This window comes from Aquila chrysaetos, chromosome W, assembly GCF_900496995.4.
Source record: "Aquila chrysaetos chrysaetos chromosome W, bAquChr1.4, whole genome shotgun sequence".
NCBI classification, from domain to species: Eukaryota; Metazoa; Chordata; class Aves; order Accipitriformes; family Accipitridae; genus Aquila; species Aquila chrysaetos.
In genome coordinates, this window is record NC_054457.1 from 5815810 (window position 1) to 5834479 (window position 18670).

At 45.2% G+C, this 18670-nt stretch overlaps 1 protein-coding gene and 1 long non-coding RNA gene across 2 annotated transcripts in view; both read right to left on the reverse strand.

Moving 5' to 3' along the window:
- The window catches only part of LOC121232763 (proprotein convertase subtilisin/kexin type 5-like), a 306293-nt gene extending 301443 nt beyond the window's left edge, over positions 1-4850 (reverse strand). Inside the window, exon 1 of the mRNA XM_041121183.1 lies at positions 4137-4850. Within this exon, the coding sequence (XP_040977117.1) occupies positions 4137-4334 (198 nt within the window). The 5' untranslated portion in view covers positions 4335-4850. The remainder of the gene's footprint in view (positions 1-4136) is intronic.
- A 2032-nt stretch (positions 4851-6882) lies between these two features.
- LOC121232767 lies at positions 6883-9973 on the reverse strand. Its single transcript, XR_005931683.1, has 2 exons — positions 9935-9973; positions 6883-6997 (listed from the first exon to the last, which is right to left on the reverse strand). It is a non-coding gene; the product is annotated as an uncharacterized LOC121232767 (long non-coding RNA).
- Between the last annotated feature and the right edge of the window lie 8697 nt (positions 9974-18670).

Consider the following 18670-nt stretch of genomic DNA (forward strand, 5'->3'; position numbering starts at 1 on the left):
AGCAGCAGGTGATCTGTAGGCCTCCTTTAACATACCTTTCATCCATCTATTTCTGACTGACTGGTCCAATCATTCAGCCAGGTTTTGTAGCTTTCCTGGCATCATCATGGCAATGAAAATGGACTTACAGATATTTCAAGGCTCAGCTGAATATTATTTTACTGGAAAACACATGAGCACCAAAAGGGAGGGCTAAATTCTGTCTATTACCAGGAATGCACCAAATAACAAAAACTGAGAGAAGGGATCATGGCTGATGTTTACAATTCACAGCTGCTGTATCTACCATCTTGTCTCCACTGACCAACTTAATGTATATTTCAATGTCATTTCTCCACAAACACAACCCAAATATTGCCTACTCTTAACTGCCTTACTCCTACACTATCCTAACATATCTCTCTCATGGCTTCTTGTATCTCCACTCATTCAAAACTGACAAGCTAGCTGGTAAGAATAACACCTACAACCTTCCCCTCTTTTCCACTGTTCCCTTCAGCTCTAATCATGCAATTAAGTATGTTGTCAGAATCCTCCAGATTTGCAACTTTGCAATTGTCCCTACCTGACTTCCATTTTTTACATACAATTTCATTAACTTTTATCTAGAATATTTTAATTCCATTATTTTTCTGGGTCATTTGTACTGAGTCGGTTGTTTGGGTCAGCTGTAGTGGGACCTTGATTTTGATTTTTGCACTTTCTTCTTAAATATGACCTCTCAAATTTAATGTAATTTAATCAGAAATATTATGCTTAATGCACTACACTTTTTGTCATCTATTTCAGATTATTTAGGTATGTGTACTTTTATGCAATTGCTGTCTTCAAGCAAAAGCAAACAGCTTAGCTCTTACTGACATATTCAGCTTTAATCACAATGTTTCAGCTTAACTGGAAGAGATGTTATCTGCAAAACCAAAGTTTAACTACCTGACCATAGCTGCTACAATATGCAGACATTAAGCATGGGAAGTCCTGCTTCTAACAGAACTCTGCTTACTGGTTATCTCTCTTTTAGCGTTTTGATACTGTATTCAGATAAAAAAAAGTCTTTCAACATCTTGCACTCAAGTACAGATTTTTAAATTATTTCCAATTGCCTCTCAATAATAAACAGACAATTCTTGTCCCTTCTTATAGATTCTTTTGCACTTCCTGTTTTGGTTATGAGTCAAATAATGCCCTGCTTTTCCAAATCTATGCAAAAAGCCTGTTGCAGCCAAATCCTACTCATCAGTCCTGACTCTTCCTAGCTTCCTTTCTCTAAAATGCAACTGCCTTATTCCTCTTCACCCATCTCTAACAAGTGATATACTCTACATATGTTTGATAAGCTTCACAAAAAAGTATACACATTTTTTGTACATTTTAAGAAATACAGTTGTAATTATTTTATGTAGGCTTTGAACCATAATTTATATGTTAAACCATGTATGGTCAGATCATAGACATTCTGATTATCTTACGCACTCTGAATTCTTAAATTCTAAGTCCCATCTAGTGACCAGGTCAGTCTGATAAAATTGTATAAGGATAGGGTAAGAGTAAAAGAAGAACAGATTCACTGCAAACATCAGAATTCCCACCATACTAATGAACATGCTGAGAAAGAAATGCCATCTGGAGATGATTTTGCTAGGAATGATCAGAAACTAAAACTGGCCATCCTAAAAAGATACCCATGAAAGGAAATTCTAAGTAAGACTGTGCAAATGTATAAAACTTCTTAAGACAAATAATAACTGTACAACAGTAGAGCTCTGAGCTCTACATTGGCAGGACAGAATGAAATCTAGCACTCCAAATCCAAATTACGTACAGGAAGCTCTGTGGAATTTCTTTGTGTATGCTCACTGCCTGCTTCTTGTGCTTTAAGGTTCGTAACAGCCAGAAGACTAGAATTCACCCATCAGTCTAGTTCATATTATTACTACAGTTTTCCTTCTCATGCATGCATCATTTAACATTCTTACATTTCTGTTCTACTTGCATTCTCCCTATCTGCATAACTAAATAACAGTATTGACTCCCTTCACATATGCCTTCTTTTCATCTGTATACCTAGTAATGTATTTTTCAGTCGTTCATTATTCATAGTCTCTGTTTTCTCTCATTCCTATCTGTACACCTGATCAGTAATGTATCCATTATTAATATGTCATAGGTGGGTACATGGCACTTCACTGACACATAAGAAGACAGTAGTGGCTTACTACATTCTTTTCTTAATCCAACAGGAGATTTGGATGTGCTAGATATAAAAAAGCAGGTCCTGAATTAGCCAGCTGGCCTGGCAAAAGACAAAAGGGGAAGTGAATCCTCCAACCAGCTAACTCTTGCTTATTTCAGCATTGTAAAGGCCCAGATAGGAATATACAAAAAAACCTTGAGCAAAAGACATGTATAAGAAAAAAATAAAACACATCAATGCAGAAAACTTTACTCTTGGATTCCTTCATCTTATAAAAATTACAATTTCCAGATGTGGATTCAATTTTGACACAAAAACTTCCTCCTGAATTTTTGTGCCTCCAAATGGAAATATAGCCTTGCCTAACTGCACAAGTGCTCCAAGAGGGAAGCTGGTACTCAGTCTTTATACACCATGTTTTGTACTGCCTCAATGTTATTTTCCAGCTTTTCTTATGTAAATTATTTATATTAAATAAACTGTACAACTGTTAAAATTCAGGTGTGCAATAATTGGGAACAGTTGAGATACATGCTTCAAACTTTTGAGTCCATGACAGTATGTGGGAACTCATTTTACCACACAAATAACAATCAGGTAAGTGTCACTTGGATGATCTGTGCTTGGATATTTGCACACAAGCATGCAACAGACTTGTTTATTTTTTAGGCATTCAGCTTTATAAGCCCCGCATATGTGGCTCACATTTTGAGGCCAACTGTCAGGAAAGCCTAGGATACTGTGGCAGAAAATGTGTCAGAAAAAAGAGATCTTATGTTTTTAACAGCAACTGTGCCTAGGCTATAGCAGCAGAGAATTTTTCAGTGTGATTGGATCCAGTGAGAACCAAGTGTTTCCTCACTTGTAGTTCCTGGATCTGTCTGGATCCAAGAATTTTCTCACAGACTGTTTTCTGGATCTAGCTAGTTCCAGGTGTTTTCTAGCTAAACATCTGTGGACTCTTCAGAGTTACATGTATACCTAACTCTGACCAGTTAGGTGTCGCCTAACTGATCAGGCAAAGATCAAGGAAGTTCTGTATAATTCTACTTTAAGAGCACTGGCATCCAAGAGCTGACTTCTTTTCCCTCATTTCACAACAAACCCAGCAGAAAGCAGTGGCTATTGGACTGTGGAACAGAAACATGGGGGCCATGACAGAGATTGGGCCCTGCCAGGGAGGCTGGCCAGGTCTGACCTTCAGGGTAGACCCACAAAGGTTCCTTCCACACCGCAGTGCCCGGGCCCCCTTCTTCATGTTCCCCCTTTCCAGTAGGACCCCTGCTTCCGTGTGCCCCCAGGCTCGCCGCGAGTTGTAGCGGCCGGCGCACGCCCGGAAGCAGCCCCAGGGCCACCCTCGTCACCTTTCCCTTCCGCACGCCCTGCCAAAAGGGGGGACGAGATACCACCCGTGCCGGGCGGGCAGACGTCCTGGCTCCCGGGGACACCACACGCTCAATAAAAGGCGAACCTCCTCTTTTATTTTGATTGAGGGGGGCGGGGGGTGGTGCCGCGGAACCAGCGCGAGGAGGCAAGCAGAGCCCCGGCAGGGCCTCCCGGCCACCACCCCCACCCCTCGGTCTGCGAACGGCTCCGCAGCTCGCGCCCCGCTCCGCACCTGGCCGCAGAGGGGGCACTGCGACTGCACAAGCTGACTCGATCCGGTGCAGCTCCTTTATACCTGCCCCCACGCATCACTTCTTCCAGTCGCCCGGCCCCGCGGCGGGAGGCCGGGGCGGCAGAGGGCTTTCCGGGCCTCCCCGCGGCGGCGGGGCCTGCGACGTGGTAAGGGCGACGCCGGGGCCGGGGAGCTCGCCCTGCAGCTGCCCGTCCCCTGCCCCGGCGGCGCGGGGTGGCAGCAGGAGCCGCGAGGCGAGTAGCAGACCCCACTGGCTGGCTGCGCCGACGCTGCCTAATCGGAAGTAGTTGGAAGGAGGGTTACCTGTCCTATATTGACGTATCCGTATTTGCTAGCTATCCTGTTGGCCTCCGGTAGCCCCCCAGTTATCCGCACAGCCCAGTGGTTGGTGTACAGGCGCGTCCTGCAGGCGGGCAGCAGAAACCCCAGCACCAGAGTGAGCCGGCAGAGAAGGTCCCCGCCGCCTCCGCCTCCCCAGCAGCAGCGGCGGTTCCAGTCCATCTTCTCTGCGCAGAACCCCCACAAAACTTCCTTCTTCCGAGGCTGACCTCCAGGCGAACCCGACGGCAAAGTCCTCCGAAGTTATCCCGAGGAGGAAACTAGGAAGAGCTTGGAATAGTGCATTGAACTGTCTGGGGGTTAAATTATGAGGGGCTGGGAATAATGATTATGATCAGCAATTATGATTACTGATCTCTCCTCCTCCCTCTTCTCTTCGGGGATTAAGTAAATTGCTCAACTTGCTTGGAAAGCTTTTATCACGGGTTCTGAGCTCCAGTCTTCCCCCTCTGTCCCCAGCTACATGGAAAGTCTTCTCTGGGGAGGAGGGTTCCTTCACTCCCCTCTCTGCTCTTCCCTCCTCTCTCAGATTTCCCCCTTCTAGTGATCTTCTGTCTCCTTTCCTGCTTCTCGCTTTTCCTCTCCTTCCCTCTCTCCCTCTTGTCTGGAGTCCCGGAGCAGCACTGCAGCAGCAGCAGGCAGTGTGAGTGTTGGCAGCTGAGCGCCTCAGTTCAGTCAGGCTCGGTTACCTCCCTCTCTCCTCCCTCTCTCCTCCTCCCGCCTTCCCTCCTTCCACCGCCCGGCAGTGCCGAGGGCCAGGGGAAATGGCAGTCGCGCCGGCCCTGTGCCCTGCCGCCCCCTTTCGCTCTCTTCCGTGCAACGAGCGCTCGGAGCTACCGCCGGCCCCAGACACCGGAGTCCCTGCGCCCAAGGGCTCCCCTCTTCCATCGGGCCGGGAATCTGCCGCTCTTGCTGCTGAGACTGTAGGAGCCGTGCGTGAGGTGCGAGGCCTGCAGCAAGGTCCCATGTATGGCACCGTCTGCAGCACCTCCTTTGTGCCCCCTCAGGGTCCTGGAGCCAAGGAGGTGCTTAGGGATGTGCCTGCGCAACCCCTGCACGGTGAGGCCCACCTCGATGATGTTTGGGTGCTACAGGAATGAATCCAAATGTTACCTGATCAGAAAGTAACTCCCGAAACACACAAAGTATGTTTAGAGAGGAGACATTGCTTTATTCTGCACAGGGTGCAAGGTGGAAGATTTCCACAAATGGAGCACACCTACTGAGGTTTTCAGTCCATACTTAGACACTACAGTTAAAACACCATGCCTATCTAATACATATGTTCCACCTAACTATTGCATATTCGTTATGTTGAGCAAGCATGACATGTTGTTCTCTTGAGCAATCATCCCAGAGTCTTCTATGCCTGCGCCGGGGTCTCTGGTGGTCTTTGGCGGTCGTTTGGGGAAGAATACCCCTACTCCTTTTGTCCTTTTATGGTCATGCATCATCTGAGGACACCAGGGTCTTTGTTTCTCTTGCCAACCCCTCGAAGGAGGATGTATGTCCTTGATTAGCAAGTCTGTAACTCTGAAATGTCTGTTATCTGGTGCCTTGACTATTATCCAAACACTCCTTAAGCATCCTCTATTGTAAGCAGTCTTAAACTAGATAAGCTTTACCTTGAGTACACATAATCTAAACAGTCCTTGAATAGCAAGCATACCACACTTCTCATGTTTTAGGTTTTTTTTCTTTAAGCTATCACTGCCTTCTTATTTGTTAATCAGTCTTTTGAAGGCTTGAGGCAACACAAATATTAAACAGAAACAACAGCAACCCTGAAGCTGCCTCTCAAACCTTTGCCAACTATGCCTCCTAGTTTCTCACAAGATTCTCCTTGGCCATCCTGATCATCATTTTACAAATATAATTTGATTTTATTTAGTGTTAAAATGTCCTCCAAAGTTCATGCATGGTCACTGCATTTAAAAAAAAAAGCTGATGACAGTGCACATTGTTCAATATTTCAGTAGAGGAGCAGCAGTCCTGCTGAGGAAGAGTACACCAGTACACCATCCACTTTCCCTGACAGCTCATCCCTGTTCCTGTGTTGTGTTTCCACAAATCATGCAGGCATGCTGTGAAATGCTTCAAGCAACTGAATGCATATTGACCTGAAAAAGAAATGGTTTGCCATGTATCTGTACAAATGCTCATGCTGACACAGAATGCAGAGAGCTGCAAGCACAAGAGCCTGGGGAACCATCAGGCAGGAAAGGAACCAACAACTGGTGGTGCCCTGATAGGATGTAAGAAAACTAGCAACTATGTAAGCTGGTACTGTTGCTTGTCAGACTAAACCTTAGAGCCACCACAGTGGCTTTGAACAACCTATAGATCTACTCTTTGTTATCTGAAAATTAGAATAAGTCTCTATAAAATTCTAACAGAGGTACTGCAAGGATTCACTACTATTTGGAAAGAATATGAGAAGTACTCTTATAATTTCAAAAAATATTTTTTTCTCTTGACAAACTTAAGGTGTCCTACAGAATCAGGCAACCATCATTCTTATGACAGGAACCTGAAATATGAGAGGTTAAATGTTTTACAGAAAGTCACACAGGGAGCACCTTTTCCCCTCCCTCCAGACCTCTACTCTTTTACCTTTAAAACTACTCTTTTCCTAATAAAATTAAAATAGAAATAGTAAAATGCTGTGCTGGTTTTGTCTGGGATAGTTAATTTTCTTCATAGTAGCTAGTATGGGGCTATGTTTTGGATTTGTGATGAAAACAGTATTGATAATGCCGAGATGATGTTGTTACTGCTGAGCAGTACTTACAAAGAGTCAAGGCATTTTCTGCTTTTCATACCACCTGTAGCAGTGCTACATATCAAGGTGCCGCGATTAGATCACTGGTCGGCCTGGACCAGGGAAGAGACAGATAACACACATGGTGTGAGTGCCAACTCCGTCCTTTATTGCGCAGTTAATTCCTTTTATACTAACAACGGTAGGTGGGATTACTGATATGTCATAGGGAGGCGACGACTAGCCTTCTACCTTTCCGTGACATCGCGAGATCTTCCGAACGGTGTTCCCTACATCTCCCCCTCCTCATGTCCAACTAGCTCCCATTGGTTACACACACTGTTCATGCACTGTCCACGCGTCCAGTTGCACTCAATGATTGGCTGCATCAACACTGCACACGCGCATAAACATAAAATATAATTGGTCATACTAACTAAACATACGAGACTTATCTCAGTCTAATTGGTCAAGATAAACTGCTGAATTGAGGTTGTTTGTGCCAAGTTCTCTTTATCGTGGAATATGCACCTGTGTTTTTCTAATTGGTATCTTTCTTATTTTTGTCTTCTTGTTTATTCTGTTCAAGGCCTTCTAAAGGCGTCTGGAATGCTCTTGTGACCGTTAGCTAAATATGTTCCCACAACAATTCCCCCTCCCTTTTTCTATTAGAAGAGCATTAGCAGATCTAGTCACCACCATCCGCGAACTCAGGCCAGCAATCGGTAGGTGCCAGCTTTACGTGGGCGTCCCCACAGAGGCAACGATGGCCTTGCCGTACACCAGCCCGATGCTCTTCGGAAAATCCCGGTATTTGTACATTTGCAGAGGAACAGATTTCAGCACACGTGGCCAGCGGGTGCTAAAATTTGCCTCAGTTGAAACATAGGGAGCCTATGGCACATGCGGTCGCTGGCCAGACGTGCCGCACGAGTCATAGCCATCCTGTCTATTGGTTCACGGGCTTTGTGATGTGGTTGCAGTGCACAGAGAATCTTGACCTGTTATGTTGGCTAAGGTGACCTACAAGATATATGAACACAATTAATTAAACACAGTAAAAGCAACATTATACCTAATAAAATACACAAGAATAAAAGAAACCCCAATTTTTAACAAAGATACAAACCAACTCCTAAGTCCCCATCCCGCAGCTAAATGCTCCAAGCCAAAATGACATTTTTCTTAATTGCTATAAAGGTCTTGCAGCGCCTTCTTGCTTCTGCAGTTCTGTTATCTTGTTTATTAATTGCTCCAGCATCAGAAATTCGTAGCAGATACCCAAGACATCACAAGCCAGGAAAGGATAACAGCAATCTGTAAAGAAAAAACACTCAAAACACTATGAGGTTAGGACAGGACGAACCATGCGACTAAGGACCCATTTCAGTAGCCCTTCAGGTGTCTGTACACAGGCGTACCCCCACCTGAGGCAACGCAGCTCAAACGGTCCGTCCCATTGGCGTGTCTGGGGATCATGCACACGGACCAACGGGTAGGGGCCTTTCTCTTCCGTACTCGTAAAATGTTGTTGCGCCGTCGTCTGGTCCAGGTCCCCCCGAATTGTCTGATTTAATGAAGTTAACGCAGTTAACAGGAGATGCTGTGCACGGAGAACAGGTGAATTATCCCGTAAGCAAGAGGGCTCCGCCTGGTCCCCCTCCCTAAGACGATCTAGCAGGGCGTTCTACAATGGCCTGCCCGGTGCTGTTATAAGGAGTGCCATGTACAAGGGCTATACCCCAGATTGCACAAAATCGTTTCACCTTTTCCGCAGTATAAGCTGTACCATTATCCGTCTTGATCTGTCGTGGAATCCCCAGTTGGGCTATGCAAGCACGCCAGTGTTGTACAACCGCCAAGCTATTCTGCTTCCTGTGCGCTGTAGCGAGAATATATTTACTATAGGTGTCTACGGTAACATGCAAATACTGTAGTGGCTTAAAGGGAGCGTACTCCGGTCCACTCGTGTTGACTGCGGGCTACTTATGCTAACTCTAAATAATCAGGCTCAAAGAAATGTTCCCCCATTTTCTATGAAATCTCCCACAATTTGCCCTTTTTTTTTTTTTTTTTTTCCATGCAAGATTCCCTTTATTTCACAAAAGAATCCAACTTATATATGTTTCAACAAAGATCCAGAAAGTACTAACGACTCACAGCCAATACTACTAGCACAGGAGGGCATATCTGACCCAGCTGGGATGTTTGCCAGTCCTCAGAACAGTTAAAGATAAAAACATTCCATACACATACTCGTGACTGTCTTCAGCCACATCTTCCCAGGCCTACACAAGGCCATCCTCCAACCTGACCTTGTAAAACTAGTTCTTCAAGGCTTGGCAAACATGCAGCACAACAAATTCTAACGGTCACTCTTGAAAACAAATGCCAGGTGTTCCGAGCTGCTCCCGAGGCGGCGCTGCACCCGCAGACGCAGCAGCTAACGCCGCCAGCCAGCACGCCTCAGCCTCCCGTCCCGCCGCGACCACCTGCTCCACCTTCCCCCAACTCTGCGATCGTTCAGCAGCTCCGCGCTCGGATCGGAGCAAGGACTCCCGAATCTCTCCCCAATTTGGGGGGCTCAAAACTTATCTAGGAAACTCAATGTCCCCCCGGCGCAGCATCCATTGGATGCATTCGCCCGTGGGGCCCCTCCTAATCGAACCACGGGCACCCACCTCATAAGCTAACGCCTTTAATACCTTAATCGCTTGCGCAAGCCCCATCGTCGCCTGTGCGGCCGATCACGTCGGGGTCACCACTATGTAGCAGTGCTACATATCAAGGTGCCGCGATTAGATCACTGGTCGGCCTGGACCAGGGAAGAGACAGATAACACACATGGTGTGAGTGCCAACTCCGTCCTTTATTGCGCAGTTAATTCCTTTTATACTAACAACGGTAGGTGGGATTACTGATATGTCATAGGGAGGTGACGACTAGCCTTCTACCTTTCCGTGACATCGTGAGATCTTCCGAACGGTGTTCCCTACACCACCCCACCAGCAAGTAGGCTGGGGGTGCACAAGAAGTTGGGAGGGGACACAGCTGGGACAGCTGACCCCAACTGACCCAAGGGATATTCCAGACCACATGACGTCATGCTCAGTATATAAAGCTGGGGGAAGAAGAAGGAAGGGGGGACGTTTGGAGTTATGGTGTTTGTCTTCCCAATTAGCCATTATGCGTGATGGAGCCCTGCTTTCCTGGAGATGGCTGAACACTTACCTGCTGATGGGAAGTAGTGAATGAATTCCTTATTTTGCTTTGTTTGCACGCACAGCTTTTGCTTTACCTATTAAGCTGTCCTTATCTCAACCCACAAGTTTTCTCACTTTTACCCTCCCGTGGAGGGTGGGGGAAATGAGCAAAAATGAAAAATCTATTTTCTGATCTTTTCTCTGTGAATTTTACTGTTGTCTTGACGTCCTTCTTTCCTGCTATAGATGGTGAGGGGGTGGTTTCTGACACAAAAAGCACAAACTATAAGCAAAAAATAAAACCATGCTGTTGTGTTTTTCAATATCTACTTCCAACTTTGCTTTGTCCTGGTTTCAGCTGGGATAGAGTTAATTGTCTTCCTAGAAGCTGGTACAGTGCTATGTTTTTGAGTTAGGTATGAGAAGAATGTTGATAACACACTGATGTTTTCAGTTGTTCCTAAGTCATGTTTAGTCTAAAGTCAAGGATTTTTCAGCTTCTCATGCCCAGCCAGCAAGAAAGCTGGAGGGACACAAGAAGCTGGGAGGGGACACAGCCAGGGCAGCTGACCCAAAGTGGCCAACAGGGTATTCCATACCATGTGATGTCATGTCTAGTATTTAAACTGGGGGGAGTGGGGCTGGGGGGATCGCCGCTCGGGGACTAACTGGGCGTTGATCAGTGGGTGGCGAGCAATTGCATTGTGCATCACTTGTATATTCTAATCCTTTTATTATTGCTGTTGTCATTGTATTAGTGTTATCATTATCATTATTAGTTTCTTATTTTCTGTTCTATTAAACCATTCTTATCTCAACCCACGAGTTTTACTTCTTTTCCTGATTTTCTCCCCCATCCCACTGGGTGGGGGGGGAGTGAGTGAGCGGCTGCGTGGTGCTTAGTTGCTTGCTGACTGGGGTTAAACCACGACAATGTAACAGAACATTTTATACACAGACACCAAAGCTACTAGGACTTAGTAGACCTGATAAATACACAGTTTTCCTCTGAATAAATGGGTCTAATCATCTCTTCATAATACTGCATTGTATCATATAACCTAACAGAAAGGTTTCCATAGCTATGCTATACCTGAAAACAGCCTCTGAAAAAAGAGGGACTTGGTCTCCATGGACATTTTCTCTATGAGCAGCGTTCTCTTTGCTGAGCCCACTGAAGCGACTAGCAATCACAGCTAATGTGGGAACATTGGGCATATTGTGGTGCATTTGAACCCATTTCATTGTGAACTCAGAACTGCAAAGTTTTGCTGAGTAGGTACATCACAGCCACATCCTTATGGGGGACTGCACTCCCTCCCTAATAAAACAAGAACTCCTTCATTCCTAACCTGTGCCTTGTACTAATTTAAACTGTTTCTTTCCAACAGGGCTATGAGATAAGCAGTCTGGGCACAAAGTGAGAGGTGAGAGAGCACTGGAGGGACTATCAGCAGTGGTGTGTTCTATCCAGCATACTTCCTGTATGTGGGCCACGTACAGTCGGTAGGCGAGCTTGCCTCTGTGCTCTATGGGAGGCCAAATAGCTTGTCTGTACACACCACACTTGGGAAAGGTTTTTTTTCTGTGTGCAAGGGCACTAGATGGTCTTTTTCATCACTGTAGTCACAACCTGTGCCTTTTATCTCATTTCATCATTCCTTCTGATCAAAATCAATATCTGACTAACTGCTCAAATTGAAGTTTCCATGTGTCTCCGTCTTGCCCTTTACTTATTGATATGAATCCCTAAATCCTTCCTCTATTGTTAGTTCCAAATTTTTCTGGTTGAGTATCTGACTTCATTCTGTATTCTCACTTTCCTCCTATTTAGTCTAATTGCCTCTGTTCTCACTATTTTGCCTACCTAGTTCTGAAACATTTCTTTCCTCTCTAGTCCTTTCCCAGCTCTGAAAACCCCTCCAGCTCACTAGCTCTGGCAGCCTCTCTACTGGGCTGTGGTTCATTTCAATTTTCCAGCACTTTTCTGTTTGAATTTTGCAGATCAGTGCTCCATAGATGTGTTCAGCAGCTAATATCTTGAGATTATTCACCCCCACTGAGCATGCCTCTCACTGTTCTTAGTGCATAGACTATACAGTCTATACCCCTTGCACAGGGGATGCTGAAGTCCACAGCAAAGCATGACTTTTATCCAACAATTGCTGTTCCCACTTCTTGTCAGTCAGTGTGAGAGTGAGAACTATAATTGACAAGCAGTCTTTAATGAGCCTTCTGGAAATGCAAAGGAGGAAAGCCTCCTGCCTTGAATGCAGAGAAGACAAGAAACAGAGGAGGTAAAGTACGTACTCTATTGGGACAAGGAGTCTGGGACAGGAGAAAAGAACAGAAAGAAATCGGGATGGGGATTTGACAGAGTAGTCCTCTGCACAAGGTGTACTCCAGTCCAAGCCTTGCAGTTCTCAAGCAGTTTAATGGCAGAAGTTCAGTGATTCATGCAAGGAAATAAAGGCCAGGATCCTGGGTGGGGACACGAGTGAAACACTGGCTGTAGGTAGCAAAGAAAGAGAATTTGGGTCTAGACCTTCGAATAAGGCATATGTCTGGGCCTTTGCTGGTCACTGACAACTGGACTGATACTGTTATATGATCACTAGAAACATGCCTCATTCAACTGCCATGTGGATTTAATTTTGGTTTTTTCTGAATAAGGTTGCATTGCATATTTTTCCATTCTGTTCACTCTGTGCTTTCTCTTTTTTTTTTTGATCATTTATTATCTTTTTAATGGTTTCAGTTCCCACCTCATTCTAGTCTTATTGGCAGGCATAATTTCAAAAGATGCTAGCTTTAGTAGCAAAACTATCTGAAGAAGCTCTTACTACTTGTACACACACCTGTGACAGCACCCCTGTGTTTCTCACTTTCCCATTTGTGCAGATGCATCTCTCTGATTGGGCTGAACTCTAAACTGCATCATTAAAATCATCTTCATAGAATCATAGAACAGGCCAGGTTGGAAAGGACCTCGAAAGATCAGCTGGTCCAACCCTTTGTGGGGAAGGGAACCTAGATGAGATTATCTAGCACTCTGTCCAATCGCATCTTGAAAACCTCCAGCGATGGGGACTCCACCAGGTCCCTGGGGAGGTTGTTCCAGTGAATGATTGTTCTCGCTGTAAAAAATTTCTTTCTTATATGGAGATTAAGCGTCTCCTAGTGCAACTTGTACCCGTTGCCCCATGTCCTCTCTATGTGGCTCCTTGTGAAGAGAAAGCCTCTGTCCTCTTTGTAGCCACTCTTTAAGTACCGGAATACTGTGACGAGGTCCCCCTTGAGCCTTCTCTTCTCCAGGGAGAAAAGACTCAACTCCTTCAGTCTTTCCTCATAGGACAGGTTCTCCAGCCCTTTGATCATCTTCATGGCCCTCCTTTGGACCCTTTCCAGTCTGTCTGCATCTTTCTTCAGTTGTGGGGACCAGAACTGGAAACAGTACTCCAGGTGCAGCCTGACAAGCACTGAGTAGAGTGGGATGATCACATCTCTATCTCTGCTAGTAATGCCCCTGCAGATGCAGGCCAGGATCCCATTTGCCTTTGTTGCTGCAGTGGCACACTGCTGACCCATGTTCAGCTTGTTGTCCACCAGGATCCCCAGATCGATCCCTTTCAGCAAGGATGCTCCCTAGCCACACAGATCCTAGCCTGTACTGGGCTCTTTGGTTATGTCGTCCCAGGTGCAGGACCTTGCACTTGTATTTGCTAAACTTCACACTGTTCTTGTTTGCCCACTCTTCCAGCCTGTCCAGGTCTCTCTGTAAGATGGCTCTCCCTTCTGATGTGTCCACTCACCACTCAGCTTGGTCTCTGTCCTGCTTTCAGTTGGGATAGAGTTAATTGTCTTCCTAGTAGCTAGTACAGTGCTATGTTTTGAGTTCAGTATGAGAAGAATGTTGATAACACACTGATGTTTTCAGTTGTTCCTAAGTCATGTTTAGTCTAAAGTCAAGGTTTTTTCAGCTTCTCATGCCCAGCCAGCAAGAAGGCTGGAGGGACACAAGAAGATGGGAGGGGACAAAGCCAGGGTAGCTGACCCAAAGTGGCCAACAGGGTATTCCATACCATGTGATGTCACATCTAGAATAGGAACTGGGGGGAGTGGGGGTGGGGGGATCACCACTCGGGGACTAACTGGACATCGATCGGCAGGTGGTGAGCAATTGCATTGTGCATCACTTGTATATTCCAATCCTTTTATTATTATTATTGTCATTTTATTATTGTTATTATTATCATTATTAGTTTCTTCCTTTCTGTTCTATTAAACTGTTCTTATCTCAACCCGTGGGTTTTGCTTCTTTTCCCGATTTTCTCCCCCATCCCACTGGGTGGGGGGAGAAGTGAGTGAGCGGCTGCGTGATGCTTAGTTGCTGGCTGGGGTTAAACCACGACAGTCCATTTTGGCGCCCAATGTGGGGCACAAAGGGTTGAGATAACAACAAACATGACCAGAGCTTCTTAAAACAAATTTGTTCCAAGTATTCATTATATTGGTCTAATAGTCACTGGTCATTATGTTGATTTATGTGTTCTTAGAGTTGTTGCTCTGGTTTTTAAAGTTCTGTTATGTATCACCTCGCTTGCTGTATGTAGTCCCTGTGCTGCTGCTTATCATCTGTGGGAGGTGGATTAAGGTTTTCGCTTTGATGTATTGTGTAATACTGGCTTATGGTATGATAAAGTTATCGGTTGTGGGACTAATCCGATATTTGCACTCAGCATTGTTGTCACCTCTATATTTCGGGAGCCATCTGTGGGAAGCTATTAATAGTTACACCCTTTACCTTTCCTCCTTGGAGAGCCAATCTATGGGTGAGACACCTTTCCTCCTCTTTCCCTTCTCATCCAGTCCAGTTACAATGGTGTTTTAGAATTTTGAAAAATTTGAATACCCTTGGGATGATGAGGCCAGCATGGTCCTATTGCTAGGAATTAGCACGCTCCTGAATGTGGTTCAGGTCTTGTTTAAGGTTAAACAACTATTAAAGAAGATCACCCAGAGATCTGCCCCAAGGCTGGATAATTATGAGTGGCAGGGTGTGTGGGGTAGTATGGGCAAGTACCTAGAAAAGTGGGCACCTACAATGTTTTGGAAATTTACCCCTGAACAAGTGCAGGATCCAGAAGAACTAGTAAAATATTTGGAAAAAGTATGCTGTCACCCTGACAGTTCCAGGGAGACACAAATCACTGCAACATGCTGGGGCCTGGCCCATGCCTATTGAGCCCTGTTCAACACTATTCAGTACCCTCAAGGGGAAGAGAAGGTCTCTGGATCTGACAACATAGCGACAGGTACTGCGGCCACTCCTACCCCCCCAACAGGCACTGCGGCTCTTTCAACCCAGGCAACAGGCACTGCAGCTGAACCAGCGAACCAACCCGCACCAGTATCAGTTGCCCCCATACAGAAAACGACATACAAAAAAATCAATTCGCTTAGCGAAGGAGGAAGATGAACCAGGGTCATCATGGGAACAGGAGGAAGAGGCAGAACCAGAGGTAATCACCTGAACCCTATCCCTGAGAGCTGCGGAATATGTGAAAAGATTTCGGCTGTTGTCCAGGTGAGCACATTACCACCTGGCTGCTCTGATGTTGGGACATTGGGGCTAATACCTTGGAATTAGAGGGCAGGGAAGCCAAGCAGCTGGGATCGCTTGCCAGGGAAGGTGGTGTGGACATATATTTAGTTAACATCGGTCGCAAGAGCATTCCAGAGGCCTTTAGAAGACCTTGAACAGAATAAACAAGAAGACTAAAAAAGAAAGATGCCAATTAGAAGAACACAGGTGCGCATTCCACGATAAAGGGAACTTGGCACAAAGAACCTCAATTCGGCAGTTTATCTTAACCAATTAGACTGAGACAAGTTTCGCGTGTTTTAATTGGTATAACCAATTATGTCTTATGTTTATGCGCGTGTACAGAGTTAGTATAACCAATTATATCTTATGTTTATACGCGTGTACAGTGTTGATATAACCAATCATATTTTATGCTTGTGCGCGTGTACAGTGACTTTGCAGAATATGTGACTATAAGTATGTGTGTGTTTTAGCAATAAAGGGTCGTCTGTTGTCTGCTTTCAACTTTACAGGCGTCCGTCTACTTCAATCTCCTCAAATGGTGACCCCGACGTGATTGCAGGCCGAGAAAACGCTGGAATTGCTGGAAGTGCGTCCGGAGGAGACTCTAGCCGAACAATCGTCTAGCCAGCTGGACTGAGCGGAGAACTTTCTCCCGGGAGATCAATCACCCTGCTCATTTGGAAGTAAGGTGAGCGGCTAGAAGGATTAAAATGGGTGCCCAGATGTCTGTGGAAGAAGGGGCAATTGTACAAATGCTTTCGCATATCCTCTCCGTGAGAGGAGATAATATGATTCAAATACTTTACGTATGATGCTGAAGTGGCTTAAGGACCATGGTGCCCCCACTTCGAATGTAGAAGTCTTTGAAGTTAAAAATTGGGAAGAAATGGGAAAAGTAATTTGGGACTTTGTATCGCGTGGGGACGTGAAGGCTCAGAAAATCTCCGCTACGTGGAGACTGGTGCTGGAAATGTTGAAAGCCCTTAAGGCAGAAAAGGAGGTGGCTGCCGCTGTAAAAATTTCAATTGAAGATACCCCGGAAAAAAAGAAAAGTGTGTGTGGCCAGGTGGTAAATAATTCGGACAGTGATGAGCAATTAACCACCGAGGGAGACGTCATTAATGGAGGCAACGATCAACCTTTAAGTAACCTGCCTCTCGAGCAGAGACCTATCCCCTCTGCACCTCCCTATGAGGCAGATACATCCCCAGGAGAAGCTATAAAAAAGTGATGGAAGGACATAAATGATAAAATGTTAACCGAAGGTCTAAATCCTGTAGCTTTTCCAGTTACAGTCAGGCAGAATGCCCCAAACGTGTGGCAACCTTTCAATTGGGATTTAATAAAAGAAGTACGGAAAACAGTAATGGCTAATGGACTGTCTGCTCCGTTTAGTCAGGCGTTATTGGAGAATATATTTTCTGGTCAAATTTTAACAGGCTTTGACTGTACACAGTTGGCTACAATGATTTTAACCCCGACTCAGCGTCTATTATGGAAGGTGAAATGGGCAGAATTATGTGATTTAGCAGCACTAAGAAATTTGGACCGCCCAGAAGGAGATCCACGGTATATGATCACTTCTGCACAAATGATGGGGACTGGTGACTTTGCAGATGTTAATAGGCAAGCAAGGGTACCGGTGGAAGTATTACAAGAATCAGCTTCCTTAGCTCTGAAGGCAATGGTAACCTTGCCTGAAGCTGGAAAGCCACAACAATCATTTACAAGTATAAGGCAGGGTAATACGGAACCTTATATGTCCTTTATTGAACGTCTGCGAGATGCTATTGAAAAGCAAATAGATAATGTTGATGCCAAAGAAGCATTGATAATAAAATTGGCCGTGGAAAATGCAAATCCAGACTGTAAAAAAAATACTACAATCAATGCCAGGAAGAGTGACGCTAGTAGATATGATAGAGGCCTGTAACAAAGTTGGGTCTTTGGAGCATAAAACTACATTAATGGCCAATGCTTTTGCTGTAGCCATGCGAATGGATACAAAAAAATGTTAAGAAATGCTATAAATGTGGACAACCGGGACATTTGCAATTTCAGTGTAAAGAGGGGCGAAACAAACTGGAAGTTGGGCCTAATATATGCCCTCGTTGTCATAAAGGGAGACATTATGCTAACAAATGTAGATCTCGTTTCACAAGTGAAGGTGTAGCTCTGCCACCCCGAGGTACTCAATCGCCGGGAAACTACAAGAAGAGTGCGAGGAGCGGTACGATGACCCCAACAGCTCTGAAAGAATCCCAGAACGGCGCCAAGAAGGCTGTCTGCCAGAATTGCCAGCCCGAACAGCTGGAAGTGCCGGAGTGGATGTCTCAACAATAGAAACCATCTCCCTATGGAACTCTCAGGTACACCGTGTGCCAGTAAACGCACAAGGACCATTAGGTAATGGGCTTAGTGCCCTGTTGTTGGGACGGTCTAGTATAACATTACAAGGAATTTTTGTGTTTCCCGGGGTGATTGATGCGGACTACACAGGTCGCATTTATGCTATGATTTGGACGCCGTCTCCACCAGTATCGATACAGGAAGGAAGTAGAATTGCACAGCAAGTCCCTTTTAAAGCAAATGTACCATGTAAGGTTAATCAGCAGCGTGGCAATGCAGGGTTTGGATCTACGGGATTAGAAGCTCAAATTATGTGGTCAATGGAGATCAATAAAACAAAACCTAGTATATCAGTAGAGTTACAAAATGCAAAAAACAGGCCAGAAAAAATAAAATTACAAGCATTAGTGGATACTGGAGCAGATGTAACAGTTCTGTCGTGGGAGGACTGGCCTGTTACTTGGGAGCTTTCTGAGATGGATTCGAAACTGTTCGGTGTGGGAGGATTATCAAAAACTCGACAAAACAAATATATGATTCAATTGATTTATCAAAATTCAGTTTCTTATATCAA